The sequence below is a fragment of the Chionomys nivalis genome, chromosome 10, assembly GCF_950005125.1.
Source record: "Chionomys nivalis chromosome 10, mChiNiv1.1, whole genome shotgun sequence".
In the NCBI taxonomy this organism is placed as follows: Eukaryota; Metazoa; Chordata; class Mammalia; order Rodentia; family Cricetidae; genus Chionomys; species Chionomys nivalis.
The window spans coordinates 52134636-52152334 of record NC_080095.1 but is presented as its reverse complement, the minus strand read 5'-3'; the positions used below and the strand labels follow the sequence as shown (position 1 = coordinate 52152334).

General features: G+C 42.2%; 2 protein-coding genes across 3 annotated transcripts in view; one reads left to right on the top strand and one right to left on the bottom strand.

Annotated features, from left to right (window-relative positions):
* Positions 1 to 19: 19 nt before the first annotated feature.
* Jkamp (JNK1/MAPK8 associated membrane protein) lies at positions 20 to 17641 on the top strand. Of its 2 annotated transcripts, none has more exons than XM_057782818.1 (7): positions 20 to 382; positions 2778 to 2851; positions 3390 to 3544; positions 6030 to 6236; positions 8522 to 8703; positions 13853 to 13929; positions 16659 to 17641. In XM_057782818.1, exons 1-7 carry the CDS (start codon positions 379 to 381, stop codon positions 16875 to 16877), a joined length of 918 nt encoding a protein of 305 aa, XP_057638801.1. In that variant the 5' UTR covers positions 20 to 378; the 3' UTR covers positions 16878 to 17641. The 2 variants fall into 2 exon arrangements, with proteins under 2 accessions (XP_057638801.1, XP_057638800.1); XM_057782817.1 differs by having other exon boundaries at positions 2760 to 2851.
* The window catches only part of Ccdc175 (coiled-coil domain containing 175), a 53322-nt gene continuing 53121 nt past the window's right edge, over positions 17499 to 17699 (bottom strand). Inside the window, exon 21 of the mRNA XM_057782816.1 lies at positions 17499 to 17599. The gene's annotated coding sequence lies outside the window, so the exon portion shown is untranslated. The remainder of the gene's footprint in view (positions 17600 to 17699) is intronic.

The window sequence follows — 17699 nt, the reverse complement described above, 5'->3', positions numbered from 1 at the left end:
TAGGCAATGTAGACTTGACTCGGTTGGAGGCCGGACCTCGGTTCCAGCCCTTGCCCAGACGAGGCCCGGTGAGTCTGAACCCGGAAAGGGTGGAGCCTCTGAGCGCAGACCCGGAAGGGACAGAGACGCTTCCGAGCCTAGACTAGGAAACCAGGTTCCTAGGATCTTAGGCCGGATAGTCCACCAAGTATATTTCAGCCTAGCGGAGACGGCGCTGCTGGGGCGGGACTGGGAACCTAAGGTAGCCGGGGCGGAGTTCCACCGCGATTGCCAGGCTAGCGGGAGGCGGAGCGGCGGGGAGCGCTGTGTGGCCCGGATGTTCGGGTGCTGCGTTCGGACCAGCTTCTCCGGGCTTCTCTGGAGAACCTAGTGTGGCCAATGGGTGAGTGGTCGCTTAGGCTGCGGGGGGCCGGGGAGATTTCTGTCTTCGTGCCTGCTGTTTTTCCACTTCATTGCCCCGGGCTCGCCTCCGGCCGACAGCTCTCGCGTGGCGGCACCCTTGTCCTTTACTGCCCTGTGCTCCAGCTCTGACTTCTCCCGAGGTTGGGATGGTCTGCTCCGGAATGGCTGGAGATGACCGCGGGGCGGTGGGCAGGAGGAAGGGCTGAGGCTTTGTTGTGTTCTTCCTACGTTCTTTCATTCATTCCTTTGTTTCTTGTCCAGGAAAGCGTTCCTAATGGTTTAAGAATTAGAAGTGCGGGTGTTAGTGCAGGGCAGGAAAGCAGAAGCAAATTGACACACCGCTTACCATTTCAACCTCAAATGTAAATTTTGTTTGTTTGTTTCTTCTTGTTTTTCGAGACAGGGTTTTTCTGTGTAACCCTGGATATTCTGGAACTCGCTGTGTAGACCAGGCTGGCCTCGAACGTAGAGATCCACCTGCCTCTGCCTCCCGAGTGCTGGGTTTAAAGGTGTGCGCCACTATACCTGGTATCAAATGTAAATCCATTAGAGTCTTTCACAAAGGCCAGATTTTTGCAGAAAAAAAACAAGGTCAACATTTTAGCCATGGTTCACCAACGGCTATGAAACGTAATTGTACAGATTTTTTTTTTTTTTTTTTTAGGTAAATCAGCTTTGCTTTTGTTTGTTGCACTGATTTTCAGGCCTTGGTTTTGGGATCTTTTAGATGCAAAGCCCATCAGTGCCTTAATTTTCTTCCCAGAAAACCTGAAACAATTTATTTCATGTATTTAGTTCATTATAATTCAATTGCTGTGACAAAACAAACAAAAACGTTAAGGGACTGGCTGGAAAGCTGGCTCAGCGGTTAAGAGCACTTTGTTGCTCTTTCTGAGAACCAGGGTTTGATTCCCAGTACCTGCACAGCATCTCAGGATCTTCTGTAACTCCAGTTTCTGAGGATCCCATATCCTTTTCTGACCTCCAGGTCTTTTGTTCTCCAGAGGCACCAGGCAGGTACATGGCGCACACAGACATAAATTCAGGCAAAACTCACAACACATAAAAACATAATACTATCATAATAAAAGTCTTTTTTTTTTTAAATATTCTAAAATAAAGAAGCATGGGTTAAAAAAGATGTCAAGTACTTGATAAAAGTGAAAATATCAAAGTGAGACATTTTAGACTGTGTTTAAATAATCAAACATGAGGCACTTTAGACTGTGTTTTTCTGTTTGGTTTTCCTCGAAAATGTAAGGACAAAAAAATCAAGTCTACAGGAATTTGAAAGGAGAAAGGACCTTGTAACCATAATCACATTGTGGACGCATGAGAAGTTTGAGGAAATTATAGTTCAGTGATAATAATAAAGTGTGTAAACTCACATGTAGGCCACCATTGGTTTGGACTTATTTCATGGTATATGACAGATTCTTAGAGAAAGCAGCCACACTGTCTGGAGCCTCTGAGGACCTTCAGGGCCCTTGAGCGGATAGTCTACATATGGTTATTGGGCAGTGAGGAGAATCAGGCATCACTGGTTCAAAAGACACCTTCAGTCATTTCTCCCAGGTGAAGTCCAAGGTGATTTGGAGGTCCTCAGGGTTTTGCTTTAGAAAGAGCTGTTTTTAATTTTCCTCATATCTTTAAGAAATTGCAAGGCAGTGATTCTCAGGTAGTTGGTTAGAAGCTCAGTTCCAGCCTTGGTGAAAATGACCCCTGCCCTCAGTAGAAATGATAAAAGCTAGGATAATGCTTCTGTATGGAGGTGAATTGATTTGTTTTAATGACCTACGCTCTATTCTAAAATTTTCTCCTTCAACCTTTTTGTTACATGTTCTGTTATGAACAAAGAATGTCTCTGTGTGTGCCCAATGCCCCAACTGGACAAAATGACATATTTTAATTAGTTTTTAAGTTGTGTGATATGTATGGCACTGGGGTGTGCCTGCCAGAGTGCACACATGGAGAATGGCAACTTTCTGCCGTGCTCTGCTTCTACCCTGAGCTCCACAAATCAACCTCCCCAGGTAGTTCAGGCTTATGATCAATGAAATTCCAAAGTCTAGTCTTAGGGACAGCTTCCTGGAGCTGGTGGGAAGGTTCAGAGTTAGGTGCCTGGGGCCCTGCTGTGCTGGCTGGAGACCAGTTTGAGGCTCAGAGTGAACAATAGGGTGCCGATATAATTTCCTGTCGTGTCACAGTGTGAAGGAACTTCAAAGTAAATGCATCAAGACTTGTCTAGTACATTTTAAAAGTGAGGTTGAGATACTTCTGCCAATTCAGCTGTTACCAGGTTCTTGTTACTTATAACCACAAAGGATGTCACTCTACTGGCGTTTGTTTTTAAAAAGCTGTCGATATCCAACCAGCATGCCTTGGACTCTATTGTGGGAAGACCCTACTATTTAAAAACGGCTCCAGTGAAATCTATGGAGAATGTGGGGTAAGTCCTATGTTAATATTATCTTATTTTAAGGTCTATTTACTTTGGAAACTTTTTGCATGAAGAACTTTTTGTTTTAAATATAGTCACAAATGTATAAGAATGTGGTATTAATAAAAGCCTTGTTTATATCGACATGTTGATAACTGTATTTAAATCTTTCTTGATAGTCACAGATATTAAAAAATATTTTATAATGTCTACTTGCTGTTTAATGATTTATCAAAGTACAGTAAATTGACATGACACCCCTAGAAGACTTCTGCAATAACTCTTATATGATGTTGCAGGGTCATTGAGTATTAGCTGCTTTAGCAATTCAGTAGAAGTCTTCACGGAGTGTTTTGCAGACATCACAGATGATGTGGATTTCTTGAAGTATTTTCTTTTTTAGATTTCTTTTTTTTCTGCATGTTTTCTTTTTTAATTACTAAAAGCTATCCATATATACTAAACTGTTTAAAATAAAATGGGATTCCCTTATAGAATGATCCCAAAATACTACTTATGTATAAAGCAGTGCGTTTACATATTGTAGGTGTGTCCAAGAGGCCAGAGGACCAATGCACAGAAGTACTGTCAGCCTTGCACAGAGACCCCCGAGCTTTATGACTGGCTCTATCTTGGATTTATGGCGATGCTTCCTCTTGTCCTGCACTGGTTCTTCATTGAATGGTACTCGGGGAAAAAGAGGTGAGCACATTCTGATTGTACCTGGATGGACTAGTGTTGGAATAATGATCACGTATTGTGATGCCAGTGTGCGATCTTCTGCTAACCTATACCCCCAGCCTGACTATCAGTCAGAAGAGTAATTACCCTTCACTTGTTTCAAAGGGACAACCTATTTTTTTTTTTCTGAAATGAGAAAGAAATGGTAGGGCATATCTTAGTAGGTGTTAATGAGGCTCTGCTAGAGAATATTATTTCTTAAAGACGATACTGAGTTTCTGCAGGAGTTAGCTAGGATCACAAGCTGTTACTGTTTTAGAACAAATACTTTATAACTTAATTTAATGCTCATGACCTAGTATAATTATGAGAGCTGACTAGTGCACTGTTAGTGCATTTGTTGAGCAGTGTATTCTATGTTTGGAAGATCAAAGGAAGAGAGAGAAGTAGAGAGGACGGATGGGCACGTGATGACAATATAAATCCATCTTAGAGATGTAGTGAGATTCTCTGTTGCCAACATCTGGAATCACAAAGAATGGGGAGAGAAATTATGCCTAATAGGACCTAAAAGACTTAAGAAATGCTAAGACAGTTTGGTAGAAAAAAGATGGAGGAATGGCAATGTGATCTGAAGTGGCCAGTGGGGGTTCTAAAGGAAGGGAAGTTAGTGATCAAAATGGGGGGCAGCATGCAGAGGTTCTTGACAGATAATGGGGAGGGGGCTGGGAGCAGATTCTTCTTTAGGTGTCAGTTTTTGTCCCTCTACTCTGGTGAGTTTTTCCTGCTGTGGTCTTTTCACTCTCTCCAAACTCTTCGCTGCCTGGCGTTATGGAGGCAGAAGGGAGTGTGAAAACGAGAGCTGAGAGTGGGCTGGAGCTGGAGGCCTGGGATGGGGAAGTCTTAGGACAGTTCACAAAACTGGGGCCTAGTTCCAGAGTGGATGATAAAGAGTACATGGTTTTCCGCACAGATGAAGTATGTCTTGAGGGAGAGGACGGAGCCTGCCCCTATGTGTGCGAAGGAACATGAAGTAGTCTAGTGTGGCCGAGGAGTCTAAGGGGCTGTGGAAAGGGGCATCCTTCTCTGAAGTACAGGAGGGATCCTGAAGTACTACAGTCTCCCATCAGGTGTAGCGACACAGATCAGTAAATCCTTCCCCGCAACTGTGCGTGCCTCCAAGAGCACACACACCGACAGCTACAGGGTACACAGAGAAAACAGACCTGTGGACCACCATCGTGTATGTGCTCCTTCATGGACCAAATACTACGCAGAGCATGAGTTTTAGAATCCACCTTTATTTTTGTAGGTCATGTGGCTGACTATAGATGGACTGAAACATGCTGAAAAGATTTCTGTCATTGGGAATTAGGTGTGGTTTTTACTTTAAAAACATGAATTATATAAAAAGCTTACAAAGACCAGATCATATAGTATGTGCTTGTCTAGACTTGTGTTTTCAGTATTTTTATGTCTGTAAAGTAATCCAGTTCTGCTAATTAGGAGCTCTAGTAACCCTCACGAAATAGTTGAAATCTGGAAAATACAAGACATGAAGTGTTCTCCAAGGAGTCTTCTCTTTCAACAAGTAAAAAGGGACTAGAGAGATAGCTCAGTGGTTAAGAGCACTTGTTACTCTTGCAGAGTACCCAGGTTTGGTATTCAGTGTCCATAGCACCGGTGGCTTGTAACCATCTGTAGCTCCCATCCCAGGATATCTGACCCCCTCATCCATAACACCAATACCAGTGGCTCCAACACTCTCTTCTGACGACCACAGGACCAGACACTCACTAATAAGTGCATGTACATACATGCATATGCATAGGTTATTTATGAAATTAAGCAGCTAGTTAATTAGCTAGGTACTTAACAATTAGATATTAACTGACTAATTAGCTAAATAGTAATTATTCAATTAATTAATAATGTAGTTAATTAGTGTTTTAGACAGGATCTTACTCTGCAGTCCAGGACAATGTGTGACTTACTCTGTAGCCCAGGCTGGCCCCAAGTTTGTGATACTCCTTTGCCTAAGCCTCCCAAGTGCTGAGATTGCAGCCATGAGCCACAACCCCCTGTTAGACTAGAACTACACTGCTTGCCTCCGTGGAACTGGAAGTGGCGCATCTCGATGCAGACATGGTGGCTGCTGAGCTTGCCCTGCTTCGTAGATGGCACCTTCTTTCTGTGTTCTCACATGGCAGAAGGGACAGAGAAAGGTCTGACCTCCTCAAAAAAAATTCTGATCTCTTTCCTGAGGATTCCACAACCCTGACCTACCGACACTATCACACTGAGAGTGTATTTCAGCGTAAGAATTTTAGAGTGGACAGACGTTCAGACAATTACAACAGGTTGAGGTGCTGACATGTGTGGCTTGTCCAATCTTTGGAGAGTGTAGCTTCCAGATCGTAGCTGAGACATTTAGGTCCCGTATCCTGAGCTGTGTGCCCGCTTGACTGAAGCCTGACGTCCTGGGCTTGTGCTCCTGTCTCTCCAGCTCCAGCGCTCTTTTCCAGCACATCACTGCACTGTTTGAGTGCAGTGTGGCAGCCATCATCACTTTGCTCGTGAGTGACCCAGTGGGCGTCCTTTACATCCGTTCCTGCCGAGTACTGATGCTGTCCGATTGGTACACGATGCTCTACAACCCGAGTCCAGATTACGTGACCACAGTGCACTGCACCCACGAAGCTGTCTACCCGCTGTGAGTAATTCTTTAGACCAAGACCACTGAGAAAGAAACGGTTATAGATTCCATTGATTGCGACAGATAGATAATTGTAAGCTTCTGGGTATGGGAAGAGATAATAGAAATTGTTTTCTTCTCTGAAGGCATACAGCGAATAACAGGAGCAAACATTATTTTTGTTTTTAAAACATAGTCTCACTATATGGACTAGACTGTCCTCAATCTCATTATCCTGCTTCAGCCTCTTGAGGACTGGGATTCCAGATATGTATTGCCATGCTCAGAGAGAGAGAGACAGAGAGAGAAAGTTTGACAATAAGCCCAACACCTAAACTGTATTGTCAGCCCAGAACATCTTAGTGAGAGAAGGGGAAGTGTTTTTGACATAAAAAACAATACATGCACACATAGAATTCTAGGAATATGTTTTCTGTATTTCAGAGAGGTTTGTTTTTTGCTGATAAAGTTAATTGCACTTTCCAGAATCTTCTCTAGGTGATTCAAGCTGTCACTGCTTTCTATTGTCTTGTTGCTTTTGTTAGTATTTAAATCAGATGAAGTGTTAATACACACACCAGGACACGTGCACACATAACAGTAATGAACTTTAGTAAAGATTTACCTTTATGTGTTTTTATGTGTGTGTGAATGTATGCCATGTGTGTGGTGCTATCAAGCTAGAAGAGGGTTCCAGGCCCCTTAGAGATGAGGTTACATTTGGCTGTAAGCTGCCTGACATGGGCGCTAGAACCGAACTTGGATCTTCTGCAAGAGCTTTCTCCCATTTTGACTGCTAGCTATCTCTCTAGTACAGGTAACTTTTAAAAGTCAGATTCTAATCAAATCCATAGTTCAAACTACTTACCTGAATTATGAAAAATTATTGTCTTTTTTGTTTATATTAAACTTTTACTACTTGTTCTTTTAATTGACATATCCAATCATACTGATTGAGATACCTCATTCACATGCATCTGTAGATGAAAGTTTCTGGCCGTAGTAGTGAGTGGTTCAGTCCCAAATAAACACACAGAGACTTACATTAATTTTAAAGTGTTTGACCTATTGCTCAGGCTTATTACTAACTAATGCTTACAACTTAAATTGACCCATAATTCTTATCTATGTTTAGCCAAATGGTTTGCTACCTTCTGTCAGTAAGGCTTTCTTATCTTGTTTCCTCTGAGTCTGGAGACTGTGTCTCTGCATTTCCTCTTTCCAGAATTCTCCTAGTCTGGTTGCCCCACCTATACTTCCTGCCTGGCTACTGGTTAATCAACACTTTATTAAAACAATACAAGTGACAAATCTTTACAGTGTACAAGATCATTATCCCACAGCATGCTGTATGTTGCCTATTTGCATGGCTGTGTGGTGTCAAGTACGAGTTTACCATAAAATTAACTGCTTTGCTATTGTAGAATATTTTGTTTATTTCTTTATTATAACTCACTCAATAAACTCCAATAAACAAAAAAAATAAAGTATTTTTGTTTATTCTTGATTGTTTCTCTGATAAACTTCTACAAGTAAAATTTCTGGGTCTACAAATACAAACATTTTGAGCTGGGAGAGGGCTCAGTGGTGTAAGTGAGGACATGGATTCAGATCCCTAGTGCTCATGTAGAATGCTGGGTGAGGCAGCCTGAAATCCCAGTTCAGGTAGGCTGAGCTGGGGGCTGCCAGGGGCTCTGTAATCATCCATTGTAGCCAGTTGCTGAGCTCCAGGCTCAGTAAGAGACCCTGTCTCAAAAATTACAGTGAACAAAAGACACCCATGTGACCCCCTGGCCTCCACTGGTACCTGCATGGGTGCACATGTCTGCATACAGACATGTACAATGCTTACCCAAATAAGTAAAATGTTCTAAAGTATATAAACATCTTTAAAGTTATTTTTAAAGATGTATTTACCTTATTTTATGTGTATGGGTATTTGGCCTGCATATATGTCTGTATCATATGTGTGCAGTGCCTGCTAAGGCTGCAAAAGGGTGTCAGAGTACAGAGGATTGTGAGCTGCCTTAGGGGTGCTGGGAAATGAACCCAGGTTCTCTGCAAAATCAGCAAATATTCTTAAATGCTGAGCCATCTTGCCAACACCATTTTTAGGATTATTGAGATATTTTCAAATAAATAAAAAAAATATGTATGTGTTTGCTTGTGCCCCCTTTTGCTAGTCTCAGTATCTTAATGGGTAGACTTACAGTGTTTTTAAGCCTTCTTTTAAGAACTTTGATCTAAGAACGTCAAGGGTAGAAGTATGTTGGACAGATCTTGAAACATCCCTCATTTTGCAGGTACACCATCGTGTTTGTTTATTACGCATTCTGCTTGATGCTAATGATGCTTCTCCGGCCTCTGCTGGTGAAGAAGATCGCCTGCGGACTAGGGAAGTCGGAGCGGTTCAAAAGCATTTATGCTGCTCTTTACTTCTTCCCCATTTTGACCGTGCTGCAGGCCGTGGGTGGAGGCCTCTTGTGTAAGTTTGATGAGTGAAAAATCAGTCTTCTCCTAACTAAAGTTCACAGATTTTCTCTAAAGTCATCCTTTAACCTTTGAAGGCAAACCTTAGTGTATATTTTTGCTGAAACATGGTGTTATTAAAAACAGAGTGGACTAGAGTTTCTCGACAGAATGAGGCTGGAGGTTGTAACTAAATTGTAAGATTTAAAAATTCTAGGATGGAAGTTTAAAAAGTAGCTTTTTATATTGGCAATAAGTATTATGTACTATTGTCTTAGATTTCTAAGGTTCTTTATAAAAATCTTTTCTATAAAGTTAAAAGGAAGTCTGTGTGTTAAACATTCATTTAGCAACTCTTGAGGAAGGACAAGGGGTAAGTCATTTAACAATGACTTACATAGTACTAAGAGATAGAGCAGACATTTTTCAGATAGCTGAGGAAACACTGGGGAGGTGGGGGAGGTACTTTTGATTACATTTCCATTTTCCATAAACAGTGCATGTTGCATAGTTTTTTCTAAGTAGTCTTCCCAGAAGCCAAGGACAAGCCTCTTGGCCCAGAGGCAGGGATAGGGATTATACAGTTTAATGATGTAATTTGGTCCCAGGTGAAAGTGAAACTGGAAGAGGAAGCTGGTGGCTACAGGCCCTCCTCGCGGTCTAGCTCACAGGTCACCTGTCTCACTTGCAGTGTCTGAAAACACTCAGGCGCCGTCCAGCTCCTAGCCGTCTCTGTTAGTGTCGGCCCACTTCAGTGTTTGCCTGCTGGGCCACACAGCTGTTCTCGCTCTAGGCCCTGGGGTCTAGAGTATTGGGACTTTATTAGTTTTTATTGCTGTGATAAAACACGGAGACCAAGGCAATTTACAGAAGAAGGAGTTTATCTGCGCGAGGTTCCTGAGGGTTAAGGGGTCGTTGAGGCAGGGAGTTGTGGCGGATACGGCAGCGAGAATAGCTGGAGCTCACATCTCAAACTGCCAGCAGGAAGCGGAGCGAAGCAGAAATGGCATGAGTCTTTAAACTCTGAAAAGTCAGCCTCCAGTGGCACACTTCCTCCAACAAGGACACACCCCTTAAGCCTCCCAGGTAGGACCACCAACTGGAGCAAGTATTCAGACATAAACCAGTGGAGTACGTTCTCACCCAAGCCACCACAGGACCTTACAGGGATTGAGGCAGAAGAGTGACGTCACCAGACTTCCATTTAAAAAGTCTCAAAAAACCAAAAAAAAAAACAATAAAAAATAAAAATAAAAATAAAATAAAAATCTTCAGGATGTGTGAGGAAGTACACCATGAAGAGGGGAGGGAGAGACACTGCTTTTCAGGCAAATAACTACCATCTTGTTTCTTCTGTAATTAGTACTTTCTATTACAATAAGGAAATTTTCCTGTAGAATCCTTCATGCTTCTGATCCTTGGACAAGATTCACTAGAGAAGCCCAATAGTCCTTTCCAAATGGGACAGCAGTAAAGAGCTGATAATTGATGTCGTCAACCCTCAGCACACTCTGACCCTGGTGAACTCAGGCGTTGGCGTGATCAAGGCTGAACTTATCGGTAATTTGAGAACCACTGCTAAGTCTGACCAAAATATTCATGGAACCTCTCCGTGAAGGAGCAGTTTGGTGTTGGTCTTTATTCTGCCTATCTTGAGGCAAGGAAGTGTTTGTGGTCACAAAGCACATTGATGATGAAGCAGCATGCATGGGAGTTTTGTGCTGGTGGAACCTTCACTGACTGTGTAGACCTGGATGAACGCACTGAGGACCACAGTGATCCATCCCAAAGAAGACAGACCAACAGAACACTTAGGAGAGTGGGTCAAGGAGGTGGTGAGATAGCGCTCACTGTTAACCAGTTACCCGGTTACCCTCTATGGGAGGAGGAGGAAGAGAAGGACATGAGTGATGATGAGGAAGAAGAGAACAGAGAGGAAGACAAGGGTAGTGAAGAGAAGCCTAAGACCAGAGGTCAGGTGAGGATGATGACACGGTAAGGTTAGGAAAAAGAATTGAAGAGAATTAAGGATGCGTGCATTCATCAGGAAAAGCTGAGCACGACTGTGCCCATTTAGAACAGAGATTCTGATGACTCCTCTCGGGGAATGTGGCAGATTCTGTAAGCGCTTCTCCAGTGCCTGGCAAGGCCTCCCGGCAATCAAGCACGTCTCTGTAGTCAGGATGGCATTCTGCATGTTGTTCTTGGGTCCCTTGGCAAGCTTTGGACCTCTTTAAGAATGAGAAATGAGGTAACATTGAATTCTGGGTTCACCATATTCTCATGTGATGATGTGCTGTGATGAGTTGGTGCCCACATAGCTTGGTTACATCTGTGTCATTGTTGGCTGAACATCTTCCAAGATGCACCAATAGAGCAAAATCTTGAAAATCTCCACAAAAGCATTGTGCAGAAGTGCCTTGAGCTCATCTCTGAGCTGCCAGAAAACAAAGAACCATCAGTGATTCTGTGAGGCATCCTAAGAATCTAAAGCCTGGAATCTATGAGGAGCCCACTAAGCGATGCCTCTCTGAGCTGCTGAGCTTTCTGCCACTCCTGTCAGTCTGGAGAGGACTTCTCTGTCAGCACACATCTTGCAAGAAGGAAACCGAAGTCTGTATACTCCAGTGAGAGCAAAGAGAAGCTGGCCAACTCTGCTCTTGAGAACACAAAATGGATGTTTAAGTGACGCCTTGTTGGCCAGTACTGGAGGCAGCAGCTTGAGGAGATGGGAGGAGGCTGGTCTCCATGACCAAGTAGCATCAAGAGCTACCAGAGGAGAAGGGGAAGGAGGAGGAGGGAGGAAGGCAGAGTTTGAGAACATCTCCACACTCATGGAGGATGTCTTGGGTAAAAAGGTTGAGGAGGTGATTGTCTCTGCCAGACGTTTGTCTTCATCCTGATGTATTAACGGGGACCTTCAGGATGATGTGGAACAGATCAGGGCCCAGGCACTTTGAGACAGCTCTGTAGTGGGCTGTTTGACAGCCAAAGGGCGCCTGGAGATCAGCCCAACCACCCTATTGTTTAGACCCCATAGAAGGCTGAGGCTCACAAGGTGGTCAAGGATCTGAGGCACTGCTGTTAGACCTCTTCTGGCTTCTTGCTTGAGGCTCCCCAGACACTCTCCAGCCAAACCCATCTCCATCATGGATGCCTGGCCCCTCACGAAGATGCAGTGACAGCAGAGGAGCCCAGCGTTGCTGTTTCTGGTAGTGTCCCCTGCTTGAGTATAAGGATGCTTCATTTCCCCTTGGAAGCCTGGACCCTCTATGTAGTTTCCTTACTGCTCCTGCAGAAGCCTTGGGTGGCCCCGGCCCACCCCGCTCCCTCTGCTAATGTCTATCATTCTTTTTCTTTGGTCCTGTGTGTTGAAGGCAGGAAAATCACCTCCCTCACCTAAGAGCGGGGTTGGGTATTATATATTTTTGTTTTGTTTAGTCCTGAAATTAAAATGTGCAAATTAAAATATAAAAGTAAAAATAGTTGTCTAATTCCTTTAGCCTAACTTTTGATACTATGTTGAAGCTCTTAGGAGCTGGAAGAAAGAGGGAAGCTATGGAAATAAAGAAATGATTTGGAATGTTAAGAGGATAGCCATATAGTATTGTTTCCAAAATCACAGCTATTGTAAATTATTTTACAAAATAGTATGTAAAGTATGGCAGAAATAGATCCATTGGAGGAGAATTAGACTGAAAATTTTGCTAACAAGCTCCATTCTTATTCATTTTGCAGTCTTCTGCATTAGTCACAGAGGGTGCATACCAAATTCATGATTTGGAAAAAAATAAGTTTTTTTTTTTTTTTTTTTTTTTTTTAAAGAGCTATAGTAAGTGTGAGCATAGTACAAGGAGCAGCTTCTGGTAGCTCAGCACACTGGGGATCTATGGCCTAGGGAGGAAAGGGCTGGGAATGCTTAGGAGATTATTTAGCCAGTATTTCAGTGTGATCTCCTTCTAACCCACCAGGGAGAACATGCTGATTCCCAGGCCCTAGCCCAGATCCAGGTGCACAAGATCTCGGGTTGCTTTACATCCTAGCCTGTAAGAACCGCTCTTAAGCCTGTGTCTCCCCCAGTAGTACCCGTCTGTCCCTAGAAGTTTGAATTTTCTTATGAGATCATAACTGCATATAATTAGCAATATTATTAATGTGTACTTTGAGTGAGTTTTGTTTTGTAGTGGCTGATCGAGGGCACAATCTCTACATAAAAAGTTAAAGATGTTATTAACTCAATTCTAAGCTAAATTGACAATTGGGGCCTATTGATAATTGAGGCTTCTGGCCACTACATCCAAAATTACATTTGCTCTAGATGTGCATTGTAGAATAATTGGAAGCTTTGTAAATTGAAGTTATTTTAAAATAATTGTATAGAAATAATTCAGGAATTTTTTTTCTCAATTTGCCTATTTTGTGTTCTTTTAACTTAGACACAGTAGGAAAGGGGAAACTAATGTTCTGTAGGGGAAGCGTTTGCTTGGGATATTATTGCTGTATTGTATTTGAAATAGAAATTAACAGAATTTTGCTAGGAAGACTACCAAAAGGTTGGATGACAAACTTTTCTAAAGACACTGACAGCCGGGTTACTCTTGTTGTGAATAGTCTTCTCAAGCAAGGCTTCCTTCTTGGCCCGTGAACAGAAAACTCAGTGTTCTCTCAATTATCTTGTTTGGCACCTAGCTCCTCGTAGCATTCTAGACACAAGCAAGAGAACTTGATTCTTTTCAGAACTTGATTCTTTTCAATTAATCTTTCAGCTGGATCAAATCTCTTAGCTTCTCACAGTATGGGATCGATTTACATTTTTAAGAGTTTGAGAAAAATTTAAAAAACAAATTTGTTTTAGTGTGAAAATTATATGGCACTCATATTTTGTTGTCAATGAGATTTTATTGGGACAGAGGCATAGCTGCCCATTTACGTGTGTCCCGTGCTGTTTGCATGACACATCTGTCGAGTCGGGGAGTTGAGATGGAGATTGTGTGACCTAGAAGGCCAAGAATATTTATAATTCACAAAGAATTGGCTGTCAGTCCCGTCGCAGGGTGATAGGACTCACGTCTCTGAGGTGGCTGGGAAGGAGCTCACAAGGGCTGTGTTTTACCTGCTGGTTTCATTTGTCAGTTTCTAATGGAGTATCTGTGCTTGTTTTCCAGACTATGCCTTCCCGTACATTATATTAGTGCTGTCTTTGGTTACTCTGGCTGTGTACATGTCTGCTTCTGAAATAGAGGTAGGTTTTAGGTTTTAATTTTTCTTTTGAATAAAAATTGACAATTGAAAGGAATAGTGCATATGATATGGTAAGTACATAGGAGATCGGAAGATACACCAGTTGACTCACTGGTTCTTGGCTAATTAATGTCACTTGTATCTCTTTCGATAATTTTATGGGAGGTTATGTGGATGGCATTGTATCTTTTCTTGGGAAATTAGTGAAGTAGTCAACGCTCCTATCAAACAAGATGACGAGAAATCATCTTAACAGGATTTACCCATAAAGCAGACATGCAGTTATCGATCGACACGTTAAAGTTCACTGATATTGTTTTGAAAGACACACAGAAATACTTTACTCACACAGAACTGATTTTAAATTACAGTTTACTAGAGATGTCCGTGATTATTCATTCCATACCAGCTGCATCTCCCTCTCAGTTTCACCTTTGGTTGGGATGTTTTTGCCCTACAGTAGCTATTTCGTTGATTACATTGATATTAGCACTTCAGTTCTGATTGGCTCTTTGTGATAAGTCTTTTATAATTTTTTACTATTTTAGTGGAACACCACTATGAGTCTCTTAGTTACCCGTTACTATTGCTATGATGAAACACCATGACCTGGGCAGCTTGGAGAGAAAGGGTTTATTTGGCTTTTGCTTCCACATCACTGTTTATCATCGAAAGAAATCAGGACAGGAGCTCAAACAGGGCAAGAACCTGGTGGCAGGAGCTGATGTAGAGAGGCCATGGAGGGGTGCTAGTTCCTGCCTTGCTCCCCATGCTTGCACAGCCTGTTTTCTTATAGAACTGACAGACACCAGCCCAGGTATGGCACCACCCACAGTGGGCTGGGTTCACCCCATCAGTTACCAATTAAGAAAATGCCCTACAGCTGGGTCTTATGAAGGCATCTTCTCAACTGAGGCTCCCTCTTTTCAGATGCTTCTAGCTTGTGTCGAGTTGACTTAAAACTAGCCAGAACAAACGAGGAACCTTATTTTTTAAATGTTTTAAAAAGTTTTACATTGTATATATTGTCTTAATTTTGTTATAGTAAATTTAAATTATTTCATTAAAACCTTTTATTTAGGTAGTTGTGTGCATGTGTGTGTGCTCAAAAGCCTAAGTGTACATGTAAGGGTAGTTCAGTTCTCTTCTTCTTCCCTGTGGGTCCTGGGTATTGAACTCAGGTTGTCAGGCTTGGTGGCAACTGCCTTTACCCACTGAGCCATCATGTTCCTGATTATGTTTTGAATTCAGAATATTTTTGGCGAAAAACAAGTATTTTGATTCATTGATAGGTAGGCCATTGTTGTAAAGTAGAACAGCCTACCATCACATTTTTAAATACTTTATTTTTTTTAAGGACTAAGGTATTATCCGTTTATAGTATGAGCAATAAAAGAGAAAAATCATATATTTGAATTCTAAGTAGGACAAACATATTCATAAAACTTTTAAAGTGGGCAGTTTTGAACATCTCTTCTGTAATTTTCTTTCCAATTTTGTGGCTTTTAGTTTCTGTTTATCTTAAGACAGCACAATCGCACAATTTCCATTAAGTACTTTAACAGGCTGATTACAAAGCTGTCTCTGGAGCAGACCTCCCAAGAATTTAAAGGCCCAGTTCATAGACCCTTCATGCTGTGCTGTGAATCTACTGCTCACAGCATTAACATGTGTTTTCTCAAACTTCTTGTACTCAAAAGGACACTAGGGAAAACAAGGTCACTCTTTTGAGAGATGGTTGTTGATGCCTCTTTTCCTAACACACTGCTGGCAGTGTGAGGTGAGGCGATACCCAGAACTTGTAGTGGCCTCAGGTAGGGCGATAATGGAGGAACTGAATGGAAGGATTTGATGGTGATTGTTGAGCTCGCCCGGTTTGTAGATAAGCCTCAGTGCTCCTTTCTAATCTTTAATCAGCATTGCAAGTGACTTAATCAGAGAAGACGGGAAATTTAATTTTCACTCTTCATCAGCCAGGAAAAGATCAAGGTGTGTGCTGGAGTATTTGAATAAAATCTGCATATTTACGGATGAGCAATGCTCTTTCAGATTGGCTGCTCACTCCTTTGGTTCTCTGTCTCCAAGTGTCTGCTCTGAGGATGTTTGCGTCTTCAGTTAGCTCTCTTCTCAGGAACTGAATCCAGAGAAAGACACTCCAGGTCTAGATGAGCCCATGAGCCGTTTAACTGAAAGAAAAAGTTGAAGGGTAGCCCACTGAAAACTCCCTCACTGTGTTTATTAGCACATTTCGATGTTACTTCTGTATTGATTTGATCCTTTGAGTTTCTCTACATCCTCACACGGCACTGAAGATGAAAAGAAAATCAGGTGATTAGTGAGTCTTTCTGTTGTCTTGAGTGCACTTAGACGGCAGACACTGGAAACGTTAGCGTCATGAAGGTGAGATTAATGAAGACGCAGTGTATCTGGATGTAGGGAGCACACACTGTAGACTTCCTCTTGTAGCTCATGTCTTTCTGAAGAAGCTCATGTTCCCCAAGTTAATAGTGATGTAAATGAGAAAGGACCAAGAGATGTGGCTAAGTGTGGCTGTTGAGGGCCTTTGTGGCCATCTGGACAGCATGGTGGCTACACTGGGTGATTGGGGCAGCTCTTGAGGTCTATTTAACTCAAGCAGTCAGAGTTCTTGGCCATGACTGGGTGAAGACAGTGGTCTTGCGGAGTTTTGCTAATCTCTGTTTCTCTTCTTTCTCGTACACGGTCACATAGAGCTGCTATGATCTCCTGGTCAGGAAGAAAAGACTCATTGTTCTCTTCAGCCACTGGCTGCTGCACGCCTATGGGATTGTCTCCATCTCCAGAGCAGACAGACTGGAACACGACCTACCGCTTTTGGCTTTGGTACCGACACCAGCTCTGTTTTACCTGTTCACTGCAAAATTTACTGAACCATCGCGGATACTCTCAGAGGGGGCCAATGGACACTGAGTATAGAATGCCAACAAACAAAACAAAACAAACAAAACCGCTAAAAAGTATTCTTAATAAAAAATGTAAAGAAGAAATTAAATGTATTAATAGCATTCTGTCCTACATGGGAACAAGATTGTATGGACATCTTTTTTTTTTTTTTTTTTTTTTTTTTTTTTTGGTTTTTCGAGACAGGGTTTCTCTGTGGTTTTGGAGCCTGTCCTGGAACTAGCTCTTGTAGACCAGGCTGGTCTCGAACTCACAGAGATCCGCCTGCCTCTGTGTATGGACATCTTAATGCTTGTTTTTTATCCTTTGATTAGTGGACCTTGTGATTGGACTCGGAGATCGCACAGCATCATGGTACTGTGCTATACATACGTTATCTGTCACACTGGAAGCCTGGACAGCCATGTTTCTGTGTGCCTGTGCTATTGGGTGTCTCCCAGCTGTTTATGAAAACCCAGCATCAAGTATATTCGGAACTCCTTCGCTGCGGCATCCTTACTCCTGCCTGTGAGCTCGGCCTTTGGCTTTCTCCGCTAAGGGATTACAAAGGCAGATGTACCCATGGAGAGTGAGGGCAACCACAGAAGCAAAGGGGTGTTTTTTGTCAATATCTATTTATTTTCACCAGTACAGTATTTTAGTAATATTGCAAAAATAAAGCCTAATTTATATAATAAGCTTTCTGTTCATAGACAGACAGTTTGGTTGTGGACGTGCTCAAATTATTGTTCCTGTAAAGAAGAAAACAATAAAGAGTTTAACTGTAAAATAACTTAGTGTTCTGACAATTGAGTCTTTTTCCAACAGCGATTATGGAAGTAATTAAAAATG

What these genes read in the sequence shown, in the direction of transcription:
- Jkamp (XM_057782817.1), top strand. An exon ending in AAATCTATGGAGAATGTGGG is followed by an intron (nt 2,852 to 3,389) that starts GTAAGTCCTATG and finishes TACATATTGTAG; the next exon opens with GTGTGTCCAAGAGGCCAGAG. An exon ending in CACGAAGCTGTCTACCCGCT is followed by an intron (nt 6,237 to 8,521) that starts GTGAGTAATTCT and finishes CTCATTTTGCAG; the next exon opens with GTACACCATCGTGTTTGTTT.